This window comes from Cuculus canorus, chromosome 1 (assembly GCF_017976375.1).
Source record: "Cuculus canorus isolate bCucCan1 chromosome 1, bCucCan1.pri, whole genome shotgun sequence".
In the NCBI taxonomy this organism is placed as follows: Eukaryota; Metazoa; Chordata; class Aves; order Cuculiformes; family Cuculidae; genus Cuculus; species Cuculus canorus.
This window is the reverse complement of record NC_071401.1, coordinates 153,212,400-153,236,164: the sequence shown is the minus strand read 5'-3', so window position 1 is coordinate 153,236,164 and position 23,765 is coordinate 153,212,400. Positions and strand designations below refer to the sequence as shown.

At 41.5% G+C, this 23,765-nt stretch overlaps 2 protein-coding genes across 5 annotated transcripts in view; one reads left to right on the top strand and one right to left on the bottom strand.

The window, feature by feature from the left end:
* The window catches only part of NCF4 (neutrophil cytosolic factor 4), a 41,608-nt gene extending 38,650 nt beyond the window's left edge, over positions 1-2,958 (bottom strand). For both annotated transcript variants that reach the window (XM_054077104.1, XM_054077113.1), the window contains exon 1: positions 2,795-2,958. The gene's annotated coding sequence lies outside the window, so the exon portion shown is untranslated. The remainder of the gene's footprint in view (positions 1-2,794) is intronic.
* On the top strand, positions 773-10,399 carry PVALB (parvalbumin). Of its 3 annotated transcripts, none has more exons than XM_054077133.1 (5): positions 773-872; positions 1,314-1,381; positions 3,413-3,545; positions 3,943-4,052; positions 9,570-10,399. In XM_054077133.1, exons 2-5 carry the CDS (start codon positions 1,321-1,323, stop codon positions 9,596-9,598), a joined length of 333 nt encoding a protein of 110 aa, XP_053933108.1. In that variant the 5' UTR covers positions 773-872; positions 1,314-1,320; the 3' UTR covers positions 9,599-10,399. The 3 variants fall into 3 exon arrangements, with proteins under 3 accessions (XP_053933108.1, XP_009566680.1, XP_053933116.1); XM_009568385.2 differs by lacking the exon at positions 773-872 and adding an exon at positions 879-1,014; XM_054077141.1 differs by lacking the exons at positions 773-872; positions 9,570-10,399 and adding an exon at positions 6,047-9,560 and having other exon boundaries at positions 1,114-1,381.
* Positions 10,400-23,765: the final 13,366 nt, after the last annotated feature.

Genomic DNA, 23,765 nt, shown 5'->3' with positions numbered 1-23,765 from the left:
CAAAAAGAAAAGGGGGGGACACCCCAATGTCACCTCCTCCTCCGTCCTTCTGCGCTCGGTGGCGTGCTAATGACTCACTCGCTACAGCTGAACTTGGGCCGCGAGGGAAAGGATGGGGGCTCCGACTTTTAGAAGTGGAACTACTGACAGAGCTGCCCGAGTTTTGGCAGCAGCCGCCTTCTTTGTGAGGCCGCTCCCCGTTCAGGACAAGGGTGCAACTGTGTCAGCGGGATCGGGCTGTACCCGCTGGTGACAGCTTGGGGATGTCGCCGTCGCTCTGCCCTCCCCCGTCCTGCCTTGGAGCGGAGATGCCACTGCTCCTGCAGAGATCTGCCCTACTACTGGGCCCTCACCTCGGTTATCTCAGCCTAATGGCTCCTGCTCAAGCTCTGAGAAGGAGTTGGACTACTTGCCATGGGCACGGTTTCCTGGAGAAAATAACCCAAAACCTAGAAAACACATTACACTTTCTAAATCTTTTTCTCTTTGGAGATGCCGGGGAGTGCCTGGTCCCACCTGAGAAGCCCACCACTGCACAGGAGCTCCCAATTAGCGTGTTGTCACTTCTTATCTCGCTTCACCATATCATATCGTGGAAGATTTTTGCAGCATATTGTGCATTACAAACGGGATCTGTAGGATTCACAGGGATGTGATAATTCATTCAGCGAGGATGATGCTTAATATGGACTGGCCCGAAAGAAACGAGGTCTAAAAGGAATGTGTGTGTGGAGGGGGGGAAGGGAGAAGAGGGAGATGTTTAAACTGTTCGAACGGTAAGGCAAATGTTCAAAAGCTACCTTACGTTCGCTTCCCGACCTCAAGAGCAGCTTGAAGCTCGGCATATGCTGCAGTTCCTTGCTCATCACCAGGTATAACTGGTAGAGCTCTTCCCGACTTACTAAAGGGACAGGCTCTGCTCTGCACCACTAGCTCTTCCACCGCACCCGAGAACTTGACCTTGACACAACTCTTCCTCCAGCCGCTGTCACGACGGACTCGGGCACTGCTCCAGTAAGGCTTAAGCTCCAGCCTCCCAGAGAGCGACCCCCACTCCCCCCACCCCTCTCCCCGCAATGGCATCCCCGTATCCTCTCTTTAGCAGAACCCTCGCCTTTGTGGACTACTTGGTGCTCCGCAAACTGGAGAGCGACAGCCCGTGGCACTGATCCACGCAGAGCTATATAGCTGGCACGGCTCCAGCCTTTCCCGGTGTGCCATCCCCACACAGCACTGCAGCTTTGGTCATATGAGCAGAAATGATGAGAAAAGCACTTTTTAATCTTTTCGCACTTGCTTCCCTGTTCAAACAGTTGCAGGATGGCTATGACTGACTTGCTCAGCGCTGAGGATATCAAGAAGGCTGTGGGAGCCTTTTCAGGTGAGTGCTTTTCTTTTTTTTTTTTTTTTTTTTTTTTTTTTTTTCCCTCCTCTTTCCCCCGCTTCATCTCTCCAGCTTAGGATAGCGGTGCATTTATTTAAACTCGAGGAAGATTAGAGGATCCGGCTAGACAAAATATCAAATGAGGATGTGTTTTCAGAAGTGCTGTGAAAGCGTGACAGGTTTATCAAGCGCAGGGCTGCATTCTCAGAAAACTTGCTCTGCACATTACAGAGGGGAAATATTTATTTTAAAGACAGACAAGCAGTAACTGCAGACAGACTTGGCTTCTACCGAGAGGATACTTTCAAAAGAAACAAACCCCTCGGCGAACCAGGGTGGATTATATCTTGAGGTGGGATGGGGAAGCCAGCCGTGGATGTTGGCAGCTTCCCAGTCACCTTCGAAATTCAGTTTCGGGTATTATAGAACTGCTGCCTCTCGTTTAAATAAGATAAGAAATCACTCTTTTCTTACTTCCTATGTGGAATCCCCAGGTGCAAGGTGCACTTTGCTTTTCGGGATAGAGCAGAAGGCAACAGTAGAGCACGGGGGTGCACTGATCGACTGCAGAAGCTTTCTGCAGGATGAATGGCTGCAGCGGTCCTTGCTTCCCTCTCAGGCTCCTCCGGCTTTCAGATACACCCTACCCCTCTAATCTACCGCGACCCCTAAACTGACAGCAGACCTTGTTGATAATTACAGAGATTCGGGTATTTAAGGGTGCTCTCAGTGAAACGGCAGCGATGCCGCTCCGGGATGCACACGCTGTGCCCCATCCCCGCCTCCCCAAACCGCCCGGCTGATCGCACAACCCAGCGGAGCAGCCTCTTTCTGTCCTGCTCTCTGCGATGACCTTCCCAAACAGATTGAAGCTCAAAACCCGCTGAGCCCAAATAAAACTCAGCAGCCTGAGAGTCGAAGGGACCAACCGAACTGCTTTGCTCCATCCAACAGCTGTTTTTCTCATTAGCTTCCATTGTTCCGGGGCCATCTCCGAGTCCCGGAGCAGATGCAATTAGCAGCAACTAATGACACATCTCAGTCAAGCAGATCACGAAAGTCTGAGCCTGCTTAATTTTATGTAACAAGAAAAACTGCGGCGGGAATAATAACGCATGGGGAAGGAGGAAAAAAAAAGAAAGAAGTCTACAGCACGTTTTGGAGGTCACTGTATTGGATTTCTAATCTACATTATAGTGGCTAGACTACGTGGGTGGGACAAAAGCGGGTGCGGTTAAAGCATGGGAGAGGTGGAGCAGGTAAACTCATTTATCTCAGCTCCGTTTCAAGGGCTCTGGGGTGTGTTTTTTTTCCCCTCCCTGGCGGCCGTGCCTCACAAGGTCTTGCAGGCAGCACACAACACAGCACCGCCTTGCAGCCTCTGAGCTTATCAGCCACGATTACACATACCTTTAGCGGTCGAAACGTAACGCTGATTTCTAGGAAGTCTTCAGGAAAAACGAAACGGAACTGAAATACCCATGTGCTCCGAAACACTTCTCGTCAATGCTGGGCTCCGTGGTTGAGCAAGAGTGGGTTTTGGTTTTGTTTTTTTTTCCCTCAGGAGTGGGAATATCCAAAAGGTAACAGCGATATAATAGTCAGAGTCCGCTCTCAGGTGACTGTTTTAGCTTAAAACTTAGCACAAAGGAAAGGGGCGGGGGGGGGGGGGGGGATTAAAAAAAAAAAGAGGGAGGTGGGGGTGCTAAGGCATTGGAATGAGACCGAGCAGGTTAGACCTCGGCTCCCAACTCTGTCACAGACTTTTTGAGTGACCTTGGGCAAGTCCCCATCCCTCTGTATCTCTCAACTCGTGCAAAAGAAGAGGCTGTCCCTCTCCCTTTTTGCTTATTTCAGTCTGTGAAGCACGGACAACCACAGTGCTTACATCCAGGTCCTAGCAGAGCCAGGCTCGACTGTGCCTCCCCGGGTAGGACACGCAGCAGTAAGGAAGAAAAACACGAGTATGTGTTGCTATATATTTCCATGATTCTTCTGAGCACTTCTCTGGCTTTTCATCTCCTATAGCGGCTGAATCTTTTAACTACAAGAAGTTTTTTGAGATGGTGGGATTGAAAAAGAAGAGCCCAGAAGATGTGAAGAAGGTTTTCCATATTCTTGATAAAGACCGAAGCGGCTTCATTGAAGAGGATGAACTAAAGTAAGTAAAGATATGTCCTTCCTCAAACAACCTCTCCTTAAGGGTCTAATTTCCTGTTTCCTTTTTACAGGACTCGAGGTAACAGCATACAATTCAATCTCTTGGCCAATATTTGTGTGAAATTATTAGTTGTTTGGTGATTATATGCTCTAAAGTGCCGTGGAGGGAGCTAGCTGTAGCTTTTATTGTGGGACCCTGAAACGCATGAGTGATCAATACCTTAACAGATAATTCTTCAGTCAGATGCAGTTTCAGAGTAAAGCGCTCTTCCTGAATGTTAAAGAAGGTCAGCAACGGAAGATACAACGTGGGATTCCAACCCACAGATCAAAACAGTTAAAGACAAAGTGCAAATGCTCTGAAAAAAACTCCTTTTTTTTCTACGCCTTCTCTTTAGGTTTGTACTGAAGGGGTTTACCCCAGATGGAAGAGATCTATCAGACAAAGAAACGAAGGCTCTTCTGGCTGCTGGAGATAAGGACGGTGATGGTAAAATTGGCGCTGATGGTACGTGATTAGAGGAGTAAACTTTGACAGTAACAATCGAATATTACTCTTACATACAAGAACTGAGGAAATCTAGGAATCACTGGGGGCTGTGACCTTCTGAAGGACACGGTTTGGATTTAATGAAATGCCACGTCCTGCTACATTTGCTATACCTTGCTTGCAGGCTTTAGGGGAAACAGGACCCCAGTTCTGACACTAGAGGGGGCAAGCGTTTACCGAAACCCAGGTGTAGTTAAGACCCAACACAGCACAGGACCAAGTGCCCATCCAACTCCGACTTCAGCTCGTTTAACTTTCCTGTTGATCTCAGTGGAGTGGGGATCAGGACACCGACAGCTCAAAGACATGGGCCTGACTATAAAACTTAGAAAAAAGAAGGAAAAGAGCAGAGTGCCAATATTTCTGCTTGATGATTAGTAAAGCGGAAAGTAATGCAAGACTTAGCAAAGCAATGCTTTTAAAATTCAAAGTGCAGTCAGTCCGCTACAGAATTTCTAAATGATAACTGTCTATCCAGATTTTGCTAGTGTTTATATGGGTCTACGCAGCTAAGAAAGCTTGTCACTCTGCTTTACTAAATATGAGAACAACTAGAAAAGAAAATGTTCCTCTTTTAGAATTGCTTAAAAAATTACTGCTGTTTTCTGTTCCCTCTTGGGATGAATCAAATTAGCCCATATACAAAAATACTCCTTTTCCCTCTTCTGTATCCCTGAGACACATTGGAATAGACACGAAGAGATGCATTTCTGAACTAAATCTTTCTTCATTGGAGAAGACAGTAGCAGAGGTTTGTGGTCAGAGCACTAAGTCATCTAGACAGCAGGCAACCGCTAAGTTTCCTCCACACTGACAAGCCCTAGGATAGGGTGAAATCAAAAAAATATCTAAACCCCCTCACATCTCCCTATGTTACCTGATCTCTGGGATTTGTAAAAAATGTGGTCGTCAAATAAAAAGCAACTAAAAAAGGAATAAAAAGCAAAATAAGCTTAACTAACGTAGTTTCTCAGTTTAAAAGCTGAAAAAATGACATACAAAATCACCCACTGACAAATGAGTCGGGTATATTACCTAATCTGCCTGTCCACAGCCGACTGGCATATAAGAAACTACAATCCTGTTTCCAGACTAAAGCCTCTTAACTTCTCAGATCATGATTATATTACAGTTGCAGAGGAGCAATTGTAAAGCATCTAGGGGAAGTCCCTGCCAAACTTCAGCAGTGCTACTGAACCTGAGGAGCATGTCATCATTTGAAATTTCATATGCTTTATCATATAGCTTCTCCTTATTCCCATTAAAATTAATGGTAGCGGTACTAAAATCAGTGGGCAAGAGTTTCAGAAGAAAACTTGATCCAGGTAAGTAAGATACAGGCGATCTGCCAACCTCTCGTCAGACACATTTTCAGTTATTCCTGGAAGGCTGCAAAACAAAAGCAGTATCAATTAGAATAATAGAATCATATTCATGATGAGGGTGGTGAGGCACTGGCACAGGTTGCCCAGAGAAGCTGCAGATGCCCCATCCCTGGAGGTGTTCAAGGCCAGGTTGGATGGGGCTTTGAGCAGCCTGAGCCAGTGGGAGGTGCCCCTGCCCATGGCAGGGGGGTTGGAACTGGATGGTCTTTAAGGTCCCTTCCGACACAAACCATTCCGTGATTCTGTGATATTGTAGAATGATTTTGGCTTATAGAAGAGGATATGACACTAACTTTTTTGTTTAAGATTGACCATAAGGTTTTTTTTAAAAGATGAAACAATACATGCAAGCTGGTATATTGTAACAAAGCAATATGAAACATCTCTTCTCCTTATCCCCTTCTTCTGCAAAATTTACCTGACCTTAAGTTTAAATTGTAATTACTCTGAGTCTATACACAAAAATGAAAAGAGAAAGAAGGGCTTTTTTAACTTTTGCTTCTTCTGGCCATACCCCTACTATACAATATTGGTCAGTTTCTTTTCCACTCCTTTGACTCCCAACAGCAAATTCTTACACCGGAAAGGCTTGAAATACATGCAAAGTTATCAGCTGTGACTGTGACCAAAAGATGAGGATGACAGATGCTTTCTCGCTTTTCATTTGGTTCATGAATCAAATTCCAGATTATAACAGCCTACTTAAATAAAATTTTAAGTCACAAATATATATCACATTTATATTCAGTGTTGCAGTGCTGTATTTCCATTGCAAACAATTTGTTTGTTTCCCCCAGAACTGAATTGTCAGGCTTCACTTTTAGCCCTTGTTTCAAACATCAGCTTCTTACATCACTAAATGGTCACAAACATGTAGCTTTCCACAGGGGTTAATATTAATTCATTAGGTGGCCCTTGAATGCTGTCCCTCAGGAGCTCACAGCAGTTGTAAGAACTGATCTTCATGGATTTTTAACACCACTGAACCCTCTTTCTCAGGTGTATTGTCACAAATGTTAATCTCAGCCTAATCAGCCTTCTTCAAGTTAGAGGCCTCATGTTACACATTTCCTCTCCGATCTCCTGCTTTAAACCTTTTATCATTCCTGCAAGACCATTCAGCTGAGAAATATTTCCACCATCTTACCTCTTGTCTCATCAAGATTTGTAATTTTGGGGCTGATCTGCCAGTTTTGAACCATTGAAAACTTGCAGCCTGTTCATGCAAGACATGGTCATCTTCTGTGTGATGTCGTGCCCCCTCCATCTTCCGCTGATGTGAAGAGAAGATGGCAAATTGGACAAAAATTGCAGGCCAAGGCCAAGTTACCAAATAAAACTACAAACATTGGCTTCCAGATTGGATTGGGAAGCGATGCTGAAGCAGCTCTGTCAGCTCCAAGGGAACATTTATAAGAAAGAGGAGAAAAGAAAATGACGCTTTCTCCTTGTAATGGGGTTTTTTAAATTTATTTTTTGTACTGGACATGAACATCATGACTTTCATTTTCTTGATGTTAATAGTCTTGGGAAAGTACATAGAAAATTTTAAGATCATGCACTGCAGACAGAAAAAACCCAATTTTTTTTATCCCAGTAGATCAAAATGTTTTCCTTGATACAGCTCTATTTCTGCAAATATTTTAAAATATTTCAATTATTTTCTTTAAATGTTGTAAAAATAAGACATCAAGCATTCAAAGTTACAGCTGAGAGGTCACGGCCTTGCCACAGGTAAAAGTCAAGACAAAGAAGAAAATCTTTCTGCAAGTCCTTGTCTTACCTCTCTTTTTGCTCTTGCATCTTCTAAAACAAATCAGTGCCATTACTTATGAAGCTTCCTAAACAGATTTGCTTTTTTATGGATAATGTAAAAAACACATTCTGATGAGCAAATTCATTTGCCTACAACATGCCCTCTGTAATTACACCTCTCATTTCAGAAAAATACTACAGGGTATGCATTAGGCTGGTATAAACTATTAAACTATACTGAATGCAGTGAAACAATCCTCTCCTTTCAAGTCAGAGCTTTGACACAAGACCACTAGTAAATTATTTTACATGACAAAATAATCTAATCTCAAGGATTCTTCGCTAAAAGGCCCATTGGAGGCAATAAACACCTACCAGAATGACCAACAAGCAGGGGCTAATATACAGTGCCTTATCTCAGAAGTTTTGCATGTATGAGTAGGCTTTGTAACAATGCCTCCACAAGCCACCCGTGGTCAGGTTAACCTTCAGATGAAAATAAATAGTGAACTACTTTACAAGATTATTCAGCTGGAATATATTTGAAATATTTAAATTACATTGAAAATCCTGGGAAAAGTGTAAAGTGCATAGTATTTAGTCCTGAAGGACTATTTTATGGTTTGCTGGCTATCAGAAAATACCCGTGAAATATATTGCCTTTACGTAGTAATATTGCTATCATAATGCATGGCGGAAAATATTTGGCTGTAAGTCTCAATAACCTTTTCCAAATATATTCCATAGATACAAATTATTATAGAAAGGATTTAATTTAGCTGTAGCAAGTACAACAACTTGTTCTAACAGAATATGCATAGTTAGTTTTCCTTTTTGGAAATGTTTTTATCAATTGCAGTTCATGTTTCTCTCTGCACGGTTTATTCACACAGTGATATAATAATCGTAGACTTTTTCCTGTTCTATCCAGAGTAGTCTAGGTTTCTATCACAAGTACTTTATGTTATCTCTTAAATTCAGTTTGCAACACTTTCTATCTATGTGGCCACCATGAACAGGATTTATACATGTTTTGTGTTAAGTAATCTGCATCGCTAATCCTAATTTGGATTTACATCTTTCAAAATGATGGATAAATTTGGATTTAATTTAAACCCTCTGACACTTTTATTTCTCAGCCTGGCTTGTCAGCATTTGGCAACATGTTTTTTTGGACACACCATCAAAAGCACTGTCTGCTTGCACACACCAGTCAGTAAAGATCTCACTTGTTTAGAGTTTAACATTTTTCAGCTGAACATTAGACTGTTCTTTAAAATGCCTAATTTTCATCTTTCATCCTTTTGAGTTGCAAGACATTACTCTTCATTATGTCACACTTCAAAAATTTTCTCTTGAGCCTGCGTAGATGACTGCCTCCTCTATTTGTCATTTTCCTTTCAGCTGATTATGTTAAACCCATAAACCACTCTCTCTGTATACCCTCTAATCCCTTTATCATCTTTGTTGCCCTTCTTGGAATTCCCTCTAGTCTCTCGTTTTTAATGCTCTGAGGCACGCAGAACTGTGCAAGGTATTCTCATGTCTAACTGTTCCAAGGTTAGATGAAGCTAGAAATTATAACCTCCTTGGGTAATAGAGTACGCAGAATGCAGTATGCCAGGCAGCTATTCACCGGGATACAAATGTGCCTTTTCCTTTATCACCCTGCTGAAAGGCATCATATATACCAAATCATAAAATAACCGCAAACTACAAATAGGTAAATCTATGTAAATATTATGGTGTAACACTAATAAAAGCTACCAAGTAAAATCCTGGCCCTCTGAGATCTCAGACATTTCTCTGCTTATCACCAATGTGGTCAAGACTGCTACGTAGGTTTGCGTAAGCCTTTTGTTTATGTAATCTGTCATTTTCAGTCAATTTGCCGTTATAAAATTGAGTTTAAATGTAATATATTTATAATATAAAGACATGAATAATCTGAAAAACCCATTAATGAGTCTCTTTGCCTAACTCTGATATAAAGGAAATTTATCTCAGTGCAAAATTAAATTTCTACTTCTTGCCTTTTCCCCACTGAGATTTACAAAGGAATAACAGGGAACTAATCAAGTTCTTCAGATGAATAGCAGTGGACAGTCTTGACAGTCTGGCATGTATTGCATTTCTCCCTTACCCTCAAAAAATTCTTTCATTTCACTGTGAGATTTCCCCAGCCATACTTTCCCTTTAATTAACTTGGATGTCTTTGTTCTTCTGTTATTGTGATATTTCTGCTATACCCGTGACTCTGTAATCTTGCAATATGCTTCCTCCTTTTTTACATATTCTTTCTTTAACACTTGTTAAAAATTTTTCCCTCCTCCAGAATTTGCAACTATGGTGGCTGAATCATAAAGGCTTTGACCAATGCAAACCCTTCACCCATCCTTCACTGCCCAATTCCAACCACCTTCTGCTGACTGCTTTGGCTCCTGTTCTATTTATTTATGTTATTTTATACTCCAGCTCTGTTCTCTGCAATCCTGCAACTCTGTAATTGTGCTGAAAGACACTGTTAAAATAATAAAGGTCACATCAATCTGGGCTTTATTCTCTCTCACTGTAACTCGTTTCCTATTTCATGTAGGCTTGGCACACACTGAGTGAAAATTTTATTCTTCTATGCAGACATCCCCGCTGCTTTATCCCTAGCTAAAGTGGGAAGAAATTTTAAAAATTATTTGGGATAAAACACACATATAATGAGTCATTCGGTCCAAGTTCTGAACTGTGGCAAAACTGACTGCATTATTTTTAAGCCATCCCTGCTAAATGGATGCATACTCAAAGCCTGGAAAATCTCTAGTGATGGCAATTACCCAACTTCATTTGGCAGTTTGTTCTTTTGACTTAATCAGTATCTTAGCTAAAAAGTGTTTCCTAATATTTAACCTACATCTCCCCTGCTGCATTTTGGTTATCAGTAAATTGATCCCTGTCTGTATCATTTGTTAAATTTGCCTGGTGCAGGGGTATTTTTTGGATAAAAGATTTGACAGGAACATCAGTTGGTGCCAATCATGCATGGGAATAACTTCCTAAACTAATAAAAAGCAGTCATTTCTTAAACACAGGATATGTTTACTAGCAATGTTACACAACTATCTAGGACACAAAGAACAGAATACTCACAGGAAACAACAGTATGAATCTCAGGAAAGAGGACACCAAGATTCATGTGATGCTGCTGTTGACTCTCCCACTGTTAAAACAGTGTAGCTAAAAATCCCATAAAAAAAAAAACAAAACCATTTCTTCTAAAACTTTACCAGAGGAGAGTAGCCTTTTTTCCAGTTTCATGTAGGAAACAGACTCATGGTAAGGAAATAACTAGGCAACCATAAGCCTATGACAGAGACGACAGCTAAACACTTGTTTCCCAAATCATGTTCAGTAACTTTAGCACCAGGCTTGTTCTTTTTACCTTTTTTTTCTTTTTTTTTTTTCCCCTTTGCCTAATCAGAGATTAAAGAAAGAGGGAGAAAATCCTTTTAGTCAACATCTTACCCACATCTTGAGAGAACATCGATTACTACTGCAATAAAAAGCAAGGCTATTTGCCATTTCTGGATTCCAAACTCTTCCCTGCAGCAATAATACCTTATTCCACTCAGATTTATTATCACTAATTTGGTAATAAACAAAAAGATAAGGCTGAAACCCTGCCATCATCAGACTGCAGAATGGCATTCTCTGCCACAGCGATTCCCCACTGCTCCTGGGAAGCTAATAAACACTCCCTAGAGTCACTCTGGATTTTCACTCTGTAGTAACTTAAAAGGAAGACTTTTTGCTGAAGCTGCTGTGCGTTCAAAAGAAATCCTTTGGTTTTGCACAATATATACGGATCTGAAGAATGTATTGATTTTTAAGTACTCTAAATAAAGCAAATGAAAACGGATTGCCACCAAACGAGTTTATTGACTTCTTTTTCTCGGCAGCTGCTGACCTCAAGTGGCAATAAAGCGTAATTACATGAGCATACGGGGTATAGAAAAAACATTAGGAACACAGCTATTGAAGCATCATCAGAGAAGAGAATTGACATAAAAAGCCTTTTATAGCCTCTTTCCATTCTTTGAACACGCAAAGATTTATATGTTAATGCTTCACTGGATGGCTCAAAATCAGAAATTTCACCGAGGCTTTTGGAACAAATAGCAAATAAACACAGTCCGTAATGAGTCTAAAAAATTACTTATAGTGCATTATGTGAAATAAAGCAAGTTACAGCGACGTTTATGGGGATATGTTGCTAGTATAAAAGTCTGAAGAACCCAATGATTCCTATATTTGCCTTTCTTCACATTATTCCCTCAATAACACCTGAAGAAGCAGCACTGATTGCCTGATGTGGCCTGAAAATTTTCAGCTATGTAGTAATCGATAAGATGAAGAGAAATATCCTTTAATTTCAAAGTGAAAAAGTTACACTGGGTAGAGAGAGACCTGTAGAAGATCATTTTTACTTTTTATGGTAACAGTACCTGATATTCTAAACACACGTTTGGTCAGCTTATTTAAATATGCAAGTGGTATGCTCAGAACCTTTGTAATCAGAATTATCATAAAATCTGCTTTAAAACACTTTTTTTCCTAACTGTATTTTAAATTCAAAGTTCAAATTTCAATATTTCACACCTCTATTACTTAAGAAAAAAATATACAAACATGCATGTAATATAAATAAACCTCTGTCCAAACATAAAATGACTGTTTTATCAGTTATCATCAAACTATTACTTTTTTTTCCACTGCTGGCTCTTCACTGCTTCTCTTAGCTTCTTACTTTTCCCACTTAAATTCCTTCCAAACCTTCCCCAAATCTTGAATTGCCCCATTTCCAATTAACAAAAATTCTCAGAATTTCCCTTTTAAGTGGAAGTTATCTGGTCATAGCTCAAAATGCTGCAGAAGTGCAGATTAAATTAAAACATAAAATAAAACATTATACATACAATATATTTAATAATTCATTGTCATATTACTGTCATTTAAGACTGTCACAGAAACTACTGTAAAGACTGAAGAAAGCAGAACTTGCTAGGAGATTTAACCAGGCTTTCAGCAGGGTGTGCGTTAGAGTATACTTGTCAAACACAAAAAATCCACATCCCCCTGCAATGTACTATTTCATGAAGAAAGATGTTTTAGTTTTCCCACGCATAAGCAAAGGAGCAAAATTAAGTTTCTCCAAGAAACATTTACCTTAATTTTTAAATTTCCATCTTACATCCTCTTCTTTGCCCCGAACAGTAATGGTTTCATAATTTTCTCCCATGTTATAATACAGTAGAAATTATGAAAAAAAGCCCAATTCCAGCAATCACATCAAAGATGAAATTTTAAGTAATCAGTACACATCCTTTCCTCAGACTCAGAGCCAACGGTTTGTAACGAGACACAACTGGATGATTTAATGCACACAAATTATGTTTACACACGTGAAAAAGACACCGCTTGTTCACATCAGTATTACATATTGCTAGGACAGAAATAGAGCTGTCTCTCAGCTACAACTCAAAAGGAAGAAAAGCCAAATCCTTGAGTCATAGACAAACCATCACCTCCTGACAAATGACATTTGCATTAACCAAAAAGGTTTTGTACCAAGAGACCATCACCAACTCTCAAAATTTCTCCTATCACCATCTACCAAACCCTTGACCAACACATTCCTAATTGTTTATGCTTTACGGATCCTGCCAAGCTCTTAATGGAGTTTCATGGATCAGCAGTTTTCCACATGTCTTATTTTGGGAATCAATGGACTGGAGGCCATAGCACCTGTTCACGTTGCAGAATCTGACCTAGGATTCATATTTACAGTCTATCCACTGGTCCTGAGCTCAAGACTGTCTAATGCCCTATGATTGCTTCCACTCTTTGTTCACTTCTTCAAAGCAAACCTTGCTTGTTTGCATCTTTTCTGACTTCGCATCTGTTGGGGGGAAGGAAGGACAATTTTTCCTAGTTTCTACATACTTTCAGAAACTGGAAATGCAGTTCATGTTCTGCTTTCCAGCAACACACACAGAGTTTTATCAAAGTTTGATATATATAAGAGTGTATAAACATTAAAAATATTCTGTCCAAAATAGAGCAGTTTTTATTATGGAATTAAAAATTGTAGCAATGCACAATATTTGTAACAAGTTCTGCCTCAACAATGTAACATCAAAAATTATGAATTTATACAAGAATCTTCGAAGACATAAATTAGCCCACAACATATTTACTGATAGGCATAAAGCACAAAAAGAACTTCATCTGACTCTAAAATTCCAGATTGAGATTTAAGTGGTCAGCAGACAAAGAGCACATTCTTTTATTTATAAATCAATTGCAAATCAAAGAGAAATTGTATGGCACACATTAACACACCAAAACTTAGCTGTGGCTAAAGCATATGCTGACATTTTTGTTCTAACACCACTCAGGAACTATAGGTGACATAGATACAAGACCACAGGACTTTTTTGTACGTGCTAGTGACTAAAATAGAATCATAGAATGTTTTGGGTTGGAAGGGACTTCAAAGATCATCAAGTTCCAACCCCCTGCCATGGGCATCATCCCATCAGACCAGGCTGCTCAAAGCCCCATCCAGCCTGGTCTTGAACACCTCCAGGGATGGGGCATTCACAACTTCCCTGGGCAACCTGTGCCAGTGCCTCACTACCCTCATTGTGAAGAATTCTTTCCTAATGTCTAATCTAAAACTTCGCCTTTCCAATTTAAAGCCATTCCCCCATGTATTGCCACTACATGCCCCTATAAAAAGTCTCTCTCCAGCTTTCCTGTCGCTCACTTCAAGTACTGGAAAGCCACTGTAAGGTTTCCATGGTGCCTTCTCTTCTCCAGGCTGAACAACCCTGATTCTCTCAGCCTGTCCTCATAGCAGAGCTGCTCCAGCCCCCAGATAATCTTTGCGGCCCTCCTCTGGACCTGTTTCAACAGTTCCATATCCTTCTTATGTTGGGGATTCCAGAACTGGACACAGTACTCCAGGTGGGGTCTCATGAGAGTGGAGTAGAGGGGGAGAATGACCTTCCTTGACCTGCTGGCCACGCTTCTTTTCATGCAGCCCAGTTGGCCTTCTGGGCTGTGAGCACACATTGACAGCTCATGTTAAGCCTCCTCTCAGTCCTGAACTCTCTCATTGCTGACATGTGCTTGAACCTAAGCTGCTTCACCTTCATTCCGAGAGAGAAATTTAGCAGAATCTCTTTTCCAAAGAGACATACCCTTTAGAAATTACAACACTCTCTAAAGCTCCAACATTTAAAACAACTTTTTTCCTACCTAAACAAGAGAGTGAAGCAAGATGTGTCTAAAGGGGGTTAGCCGTGTGCATTAGAGATCAATCATCAAAACTTTCCCAGACCATAGGATCTCCTGATGTGGGATAACTGTATCATGAGGAAGAACATACATTTCTGGTTAGTGCTCTTCTGGTCAGTAAAATAACAAAGCTTAACAAAGATTGATACACTTGCAAAACCAGAAATTAATATAAACACAGATACTAGAGTGCCTTCTTCAGCCACCAGAAAAACAGAAGGGACAGCATGAGCTCAACAATAAATGAATCAGGAAATCCACATAAAAATACTGGAGGTCACTTAAGTAACTTATGGAACACGCAGCTAAAAAGATGGGGTTTTTCATAAACAAGTTTGGTCTTCCACCTAGGAAAATCAAAGTGAAAGGATCTTGTTAGTGTCTGAATCAAAGTATCTAACTCTTACTGCAACAATAGTTTTTAATTCTAGGAAATGCTCATCTAAGCAATTATTTATGTACAAAAATTCATTTGGCTTCATTGGTATTACAGTGACACAACACTGTTGTTAACAAATGGATTCAGGTGGTAAGAACACAATGACTCTCTATTAATTCCAGCTTTGCCAGTAGAGCTTCTACATAGGTGGTATAATATACATAGGCACAGGACCAGAGGTCAAACACTTAACCGTTGATTACTGAAGGGAAAGTCCATGGGTTGCTGAAAAGCCAAATGGTTCAGAGACATTTTAAGGTTTTGGAAATGTTGCCTGTAAGGATATTTTTTTTTTAATTCTATCATTTTAATTTTTAACAAACTCCCCTTCCTGTATTTTCACAATGCAATGCACTTTAAAAAATTGTATCTTTTTTACTAAATGATACTAAAATTTATATGTAATATTATTAGTGCTTTAATATAAAGAGGAATAAGAATTATGTGGCTGTGCTAATTTTATGCTTCCTACTGCAGATGAATGAAGATTCTCTGTCTAAAACATTTGCATTCCCCCCCACCCCCAAAGTAATTTTCAGTTTTGCCGGATACAGCACAATCACATCTACTCTTTCAGCTGCAATGGGTTGTTGAAATTGAGCTATTGCCCAGCACCTGCTCTTAGTCAGACAGCTGAAATCAGAGGTTAGGGGAAAAAATAAAGATTTTATGTCATTGTAATGCAAGTCTCCTTTTAGCTTTGCTGCAGTCAGTGTTCAATTATGTTCTGTAACAATCTCCATTATCAGAGCCAGTGTTTTTCTGTTCCTCTCTGCATGTATTAGCTTTCTTGTTTGCACGTGATTGCCGTCTTAGCAAAGCAGACGAGTCTTAAGAGACTTTTACCCATAGATTTAGTGAATCTATATCTTTTTTTGCCTGTTGAGGATCCTAGTGTTCAAATGTATCTTCATTCTGAATGCTCCAAAGGAAGATAACTGATAAAATAGAACTAACATTATTTCTCACTGAAGGCCTGATAGATGAAAATTAACCTGAAATTTCATCTAGTTGATTTAATACAAAACACAAAGCATGTAACTATGATGGGATCCCAGGTAAATTTTTGCCTGGATGTATCCTATTTTTACAAGCTGAAGATTTTTCTCGTTCAGAATTTTTTTAAGTCCGCTGCATAGTCCAAATGTTTAAGACTCCATCAGAAGCAGGAACCAAGGCCCTATATCTGTAGGAAGAAAGCCACAAAGACTTTGACCAACAAGGCTTAGCAGCAAAAGGGAAGGAAGTAGCTAGTGTGAACAGCTACCGGGAATGCAGAAGCAGGAGCCTTGCTTTTGAAGTAGAAGAGAGCAACAATAGATGGACAGAGAGCTCTGAGGCAGAGGCCAGAGGGTGAACAACACAGAAATTCAGAGTCTGGGACTTGGGGAAAAGGCAATTCAGAGCAGGAAAGACTAGAGATGATTAGAAGGAGGATTTGAAAAGCTTAGTGCAGAAAAGGTTTTATTGTAATTTAAATACATTATAATAAATTGACCTTGGGAAAAAAGGAAATGGATAAGGTGGAAGTTTGTGCCTAAAATGAACCTGTTAGAAGAATAGAGATGATAGAAAACAGTGTGTTGTAAACTTCTGAAAATTTAATTAGGAGTCTCAAGTATTTCTCTTCTTCCTCCATTAAAGTTCCAGGTCCTGGAGTCATATGGCTGACATTCAGTTTTCAGCAACTGGAAAAAAATTCTAGCTTTCATGCCTGCAGATAAAATCTTGAGCATTCAAACCTTAAAAACATAAACAGAATATAAATCAAAACTTAACCTTTTATTTTTTTTTTTAATAAATCTCGTCATTTGAATGTAGTCTGTCTTATAGTTTTTAACTAGTGTAAACCTAGGAGCTGCTTTCTAAGCAGGCAGCAGCTAGAGATCAAAAAAAAGATTGCCAGCTGATATAAAAATCATCATCACCACATAATGACTGGCATTCTGGAATTATGGGTAGTTCATTTTAAAATGCCATGTATTCATATATTCTGTATTCAACAGATTAACTCCTTCCTCATGATGCAGAAGCATACTCAGCACTCACTTACCAGCATCCAATCACCCAATGCATGACTCTGTGCAAAAGAGCGTGACAATGATTGTTCCAATAACAGAGCACTCACAGCTCAAAGGTTCAGGCCACACGCAAGGCCACAGCTCAGTCTGTCACAGATCCACCTCCATGCAGAGATCTACACAAAAGTAAGACTTTCTGGATGAAGTTCCACATCCATGGAATGTTTTGGGGTGTATTGTTAAAAACTAAAGAGGTATTTAGGTTTTGTTCCCAGCACCTTTCCCAGCTTACTAATTTTTCAAGTGCAACCTGATACCGAATCTGGAATTTTCCAGACATTCTTGTATGCAGAATAATTATTCCTCTCAAAATGCATTCTCAAGAAATCTGTCCCTCATTCCATATTCTTTGGAGAAGAGGACATAATAGTTACAATTAGCATACCTGAACCAAGTTTACAGCCCTGTAGAAGTACCTACCCTACATCTAATAATTTACCATTTTTCATCGATGCCACAACCACCATTCATTTCTAACTTCCAGTTTCCCAACGCAGTAGATCAGAAAAAAATGACAGCTATGCCAGATCAGACAGAAGCACCATTGCAACTGCCAACAAATCGTTTGGCTGATTCAACCATTTCATAATAATCTTACATTTCAGTGAACTGAGTCTCAGCCAAAAAGCCTTCATATCCATGTCTCAGTCCCTATCAGAAAAGAGCAAAATCTGAAGACCTGGAACTACAATGCCATTATCAACAGTGACATACAAAGCATTCAAACTCGTACTTCTGTGCTAACAGCTTCACTCTGAAGAGAAATAAAAGGCAATTTTGAGGAAAGCCAAACGAAGTAGCCCTTAAAATAGATGAAGTTTCTATTTATTCTGCTACTTAGGGAAAGTGTAAAGAACGGAAATCTACAATAAAATTTACACATCCGCTCTTCCAGTTTTCAAAGCTCTCCAGACATATCGCTGATAAACACTCAGAGTCAATTCGGTAAGAATCTATGCAGATTTCAAAAGCTGCATGAACTCTGAATATTCATTCATTTGCAAGATATTATTTTGTCACATTGTTTCCTTTTAGTAATTTAAGATTTAAAAAGGAACTGATGAAACGCTTTGCATTTAAGAGATTTCTTACAGAAAGATCTACTGATTCCTTTCCTCAACATTAATGCCCCCCTGAGAAGCATTGCTTCCTCCAAGGAAAGCTACCTTACTTCCTCAGTAGCTTTTACCAGGCAGCACATTTCAGTTATAGGTTGCAACGTGCTCAACTCAGAACATATCCAGAATGTTTCCATTATACACAAATAACTATAAAACCAAGTCCTAGGAATATTAGTGAATTCTGCCTCACAAAAATTAACTTTTTAACAGGTATACATTGTGAAGGAGGTAACTAAATTACTTGTGCGGTGCCCAACAGAATCTGAAGCACAAGCCATACATCACTCTAAAAGAACATGTGACCTAGGTTTAATCCTCACTGCAGAGCCTTACCTTGTTCCTGAAACTCCTTGCCACTCCTACCGGAGCTGCAGTTCCACCATCACTGCCTTCTGTAGCCTGATGAAATGTAATCCGACCATGGACACAGGCAGTTTCTCTGCTGTTCTGTGACTACTGCCTAAGGGAACTCAACTTCAAATTTCAGGGTCTTGTGGCTGTCAGTGCAACTTATTCTGCCCACATGAGAGAATGCACACTTGCCACTTACAACAATCTTGCTTTATTTGAGGAAGAAATTAAATGTGTGAATAAAAAAATTACTTTATTTCTCCTTAGCTGCTAAGTAAAGGATTTAACCTAATAAACACATCTCTAGGGTAAGGAAATCATCCTCTGTTGCTGCTGAGGTTTTTTAATTCCACAGGGTTTCTCTGCCTCTTTCTCACGTATTCAAGCTGAGAGAAGCTTCAGTGAGCACAGCTACCCCTATTCCAATTTATTCAGCAGCAACCCCTGTGGACTGCTAACAGCAGACTGCAATTCTGTTTGGATTACAAGGCGTAGATAAGTAACCGCATCCTAAATCTATCACTGTCAATGCTGGTAAGGGAAGAGCTTTTACCTGTGAGAAGTCAGGCAGAGGAAAAGATTGCGATGGGGGGCAAACAGCATGGGGCAAAAGGACAGCAAAATAGAGAGGACTCAAGTCCACGAAGAGCATTATGTGCACAAGCATGTGGAGGCAAGTAGGAAATGAGAGAATGGGATGAAGAATCTGGGTACCAATAGAAAAGTGGCAAACAGAAGGACAAAGGAGATAGCAGGTTCCAAGCAGAATTTTTCAATAGCAATGAAAATCTCACTTCCAACAGAATTTATGCCTTCTATTACACTGATCCCAGTGTAAAATGGTAGAGATGTTTGATACCTCAGTAAATGCTGATGGATACCACTACGTTACAGCCACAATCAATAAATCTCAAGTACATCATAAAGGAGCCTCAAAGTCTTCACATACAGACCTGTCAGTAAACTGGGACAATATTACAAATAGACAACAAAGGATAATGCAAAGATTGCAAAAATGGAACAACACAGAGACAAGTGAAATTCTTGGAGGATGGAATGGAAGGCAGGATAGATGAAAATGGAAATAAGCTATTTAGACATAAGTGATGAAGAACATCAATAACCACATACCAGTTTGACACAACAGGAGGATGCAGGAATGGAAAAGAAAACAGTGAAAACAATAATGAGGCCTGGGACTAATTCTTCCTTTCCTTCTTAAAGGAACTCTGTCACTACACTTCACTACAGTCATTATCTACAATTAAAGTCTCTGCCCACTCAGGCTACAGAAGTCTCTTTCATATTTTTATCACAAAACCAGTATTTTTAATGTACATAAAAAAAGACTACTTTGATTTTGCTACAGGTACTTATTATTTTCATGTCGCTTGCCTGACTAGATGTCTGGCAGATATGTCACGCAGTCCAAACACAGAAAAATGATCATTCATACTAGAAAAGACCAAGAAAGCTGCCTTCTAAGCAGGCACTACCTTGAAGTTAAAATAAAACTTGGAAAAAATTACTTTCAACAAACTCTACTCTTGGAATGTCCATCCTTAAAAACCAAATACAGATGCATTACTGATTATTCTCTTTTTTTTGAGATTACTTACTGCTTTTCATAGTAAGCAGATTCTTTGCTCCACAGTAAACAACCTGAAGTGTAGCCAAGCAAAGTTTATACCCTGAAAAAGTATTGTTAATTACATGCTTTCTAACAGTGTAAGACCTTTCAAAGAGATTGGAAGGAGGGGAAAACACAGAAAGCTTCACAGTCAGCTTTTTCAGCTCAAACCCAAACCCAAGTTTGACTGGGTCTGGTTAGGGAAGAAAGATTAGCTTAAGTAGCAAGACTAGGGCACAGAAATAGTATGAGTAGTCAAGGGAGATCAGTAAAAATATTTTAAAAATAAGAAAAACAAATAACTAAAGGAACCAAACTACTGCAGTGTGAAAGACTATGAAACTAACAAAGAAAGAGGAAAAAAAAAGGAACAAAGTTCTTGAGAATCGGTGAGCAAGAAGTGAATTCTCTTTGGGTGAACAAAAACAGCGAAGAGCAAGAAGAAGTATGAACTGGAGGAAAGGGTAACAGATCAGATGTTGATCCAGGCTGAGAAGAACTGCTCAGCTACCACAATGGACACACAGCCCTCATAAATGGTCTGTTTTAAACACTCTGAAGCAACCCTGGCACCAACCACCACCGTGAAATTCGGGAGATTTGTGGCCAAATTCATAGAATCATAGAATGGCTTGGGTTGGAAGAGACCTTAAAGACCATCCAGTTCCAATCTTCCTGCCAGGGGCAGGGATACCTCCCACCAGACAGGGCTGCTCAAGGACCCATCTCACCTGGCCTTGAACACCTCCAGGGATGGGGCAGCCACATCTTCCCTGGGCAACCTGTGCTAGTGCCTTAATACCCTCAGCATGAAGAATTTCTTCCTAATGTCTAATCTCAATCTCCCCCCTTCCAATTTAAAGCCATTCCCCACCATCCTGTCACCCCATGCCTTTGTAAAAAGTCCCTCCCCAGCTTTCCTGCAGCCCCTTCAGGTACTGGAAGGCCACTATATTTTCCTTGGAGCCTTCTCTTCTCCAGGCTGAACAAGCCCAAGTCTCTCAGCCTGTCCTCACAGCAGAGGTGCTCGAGCCCTCTGATCATTTTTGCAGTTCTCCTCTGGACCCATTCCGACAGTTCCATATCCTTCTTATGTTGGGGATTCCAGAACTAGACACAATGCTCCAGGTGGGGTCTCACAAGAGAGGTGAAGAGAGGGGAGAATCACTTATAAGCATTTGCAGCAAAGAATGAAGAGAAGTGCAGAGAGGGGCAGGGCAGCTCCAATTCCCGGTCTGATCCCACACCAGCTCTGAGCCCCAAGGGAAAAAGCGACTAAAATCACAGGACTCCCACCACCTATGACAGAACGGGGACCCCTGCCCTCTCCTTGGGTGGGTCACGGAATCATAGAATGGTTTGAGTTGGAAGGAACCTTGAAGATCATCCAGTTCCAACCCCCCTGCCATGGGCAGGGACACCTCACACTGGACCAGGTTGCTCAAAGTGCCATCCAACCTGGCCCTGAACACCTCCAAGGATGGGGCAGCCACAACTTCCCTGGGCAACCTCTACCAGTGCCTCACCACTCTCATAGTGAAGAAATTCCTAGAAATGGCTAGTCTAAATCTGCCCCTCTACAGTTCATACCCATTGCCCCTAGTCCCATCACTACAAGCCTTTGTAAACAGTCCCTCCTCAGATTGCTCATAGCCCCTTCAGGTACTCGAAGGTTGCTATAAGATCTCCTTGGAGCCTTCCCTTCTCCAAGCTGAACAACCCCAACTCTTCCAGCCTGTCTTTGTATAGGAGGTGCTCCAGCCTTCTGATTCTCCTCGTAGCCCTCCTCTGGACCCCTTCCAACAGCTCCATATCCTTCTTACGTAGAGGATTCCAGAACCGGACACAATACGCCAGATGAGGTCTCACAAGAGAGGACCAGAGAGGCAGAATCACCTTCCTCGCCCTGCTGGCCACACTTCTTTTGATGCAGCCCAGGATACTATTGGTCGGTGTTGCGAGGCCCCCTCCCCGCCCCGCTCTGCAGGCCTCACGGAACCACGACAGCCGCCCCCGCCGGCGGGCGGAGAGCCCAATAGCACCGCCCCGCTCCGCTGTCAGGGAGCGCGACGAGCGAGGGCCCCCACCCCGGCGCGCATGCGCAGGAGGGCACCAGGCCGGGCGGCGGGGCGGGGGCGGTGGCCATGGGCGGGGCGGGCAGGCTGCTCCCCTCCGCCCTCACTTGTCTTGTTCCGCCTTGGTGCTCCTTCCGCGTCCCTATTCCATCCCTCTGAATCATAGAATGGTTTGAGTTGGGAGGGACCTTACAAGATCATCCAGTTCCAACCCCCCTGCCAATGGCAGGGACACCTCCCACTTGATCATGTTGCTCAAAGCATCATCTAACCTGGTCTTGAACACCTCCAGAGATGGGGCAGCCACAACTTCCCTGGGCAACCTGTGCCAGTGCCTCACCACCCTCATCATGAAGAAAGTCCTCCTGATGTCTAAATCTCCCCCTCTCCAGTTTATGGCCATTGTCCCTAGTCCTGTCACTGCATGCCTTTGTAAAAAGTCCCTCCATCCTTTATTACAGTGCTGGATGCATGGAGGAATAATTTCATCAGTCATGCATAAAGAAACAAGAGTGGGTTACAGAATGTGTTTCCCACTTACGTGCATATGTATAAATTTTCCCAGAAATCCTATGCATTTTCTATTAGTTTCCAAGAACTAATTTTAATGTTGTTATGAACTTCACAACATAGAATCATAGAACTATAGAACATCCTGAGTTGGAAAGGACCCACAAGAATCATCATATCCAACTCCTGCCCCTGCGCAGGACAACCCCAAAATTCACACCATGTCCTGAGGGCATCATCCAAATGCTTCTTGAATATTGTCAGGCTTGGCACCATGACTGCTTCCCCGGGGGCTGCCCCAGTGCTCCATTGCCCTCTGAGCGAAGAGCCTTTTCCTAATATCCAACCTAAACCTTCCACAGCACATCTTCCTACTATTCCTTCAGGTCCTAATATTGATCACCAGAGAGACGAGATCAGCGCTTGATTCCTTCTTGAGGAAGCACTAAACTGTGAGGACACCTCCCCTCAGCCATCTCTTCTCCAGGCTGAACAGACCAAGCGACTTTGGCTACTCCTCAGACAGCTTCCCCTCTAAACCCTTCACCAACTTTATGGCCCTCCTCTGGGCACTCCCCAGTAGCTTTGGATCCTTTTTAAAGTATGCCATCCAAAATTTAAAGGCTAGCCTGGCAGCCAAATCTCCACTAATTGGGACAGTACCAGTTCTCTGTCTGACTGTAAATGCTTTAGACAGAGAAAGAAAGAGTCTGTAAATGGAGGTGGTTACACCCGGGTTGGGGCAATCTGCGGTTTCAGTACAGGATGGGGCATGATGTGATTGAGAGCTGCTCTGCAGAAAATGACTTGGGGGTGCTGGTTGATGAGAAGCTTGATATGAGCTGGCAATGCGCACTCACAGCCCAGGAGGCCAACCGTATCCTGGGCTGCATCAAAAGAAGTGTGGCCAGCAGGGCAAGGAAAGTGATTCTGCCCCTCTGTTTCTCTCTTGTGAAACCTCATCTGGCATA

Coding starts and splice junctions, on each gene's coding strand:
- PVALB (XM_054077133.1), top strand. CDS start 1,321: ATGGCTATGACTGACTTGCTCAGCGCTGAGGATATCAAGAAGGCTGTG. Junction 3,546..3,942: donor ATTGAAGAGGATGAACTAAA/GTAAGTAAAGAT, acceptor CCTTCTCTTTAG/GTTTGTACTGAAGGGGTTTA. Junction 4,053..9,569: donor TGGTAAAATTGGCGCTGATG/GTACGTGATTAG, acceptor TCCCTCCTCCAG/AATTTGCAACTATGGTGGCT.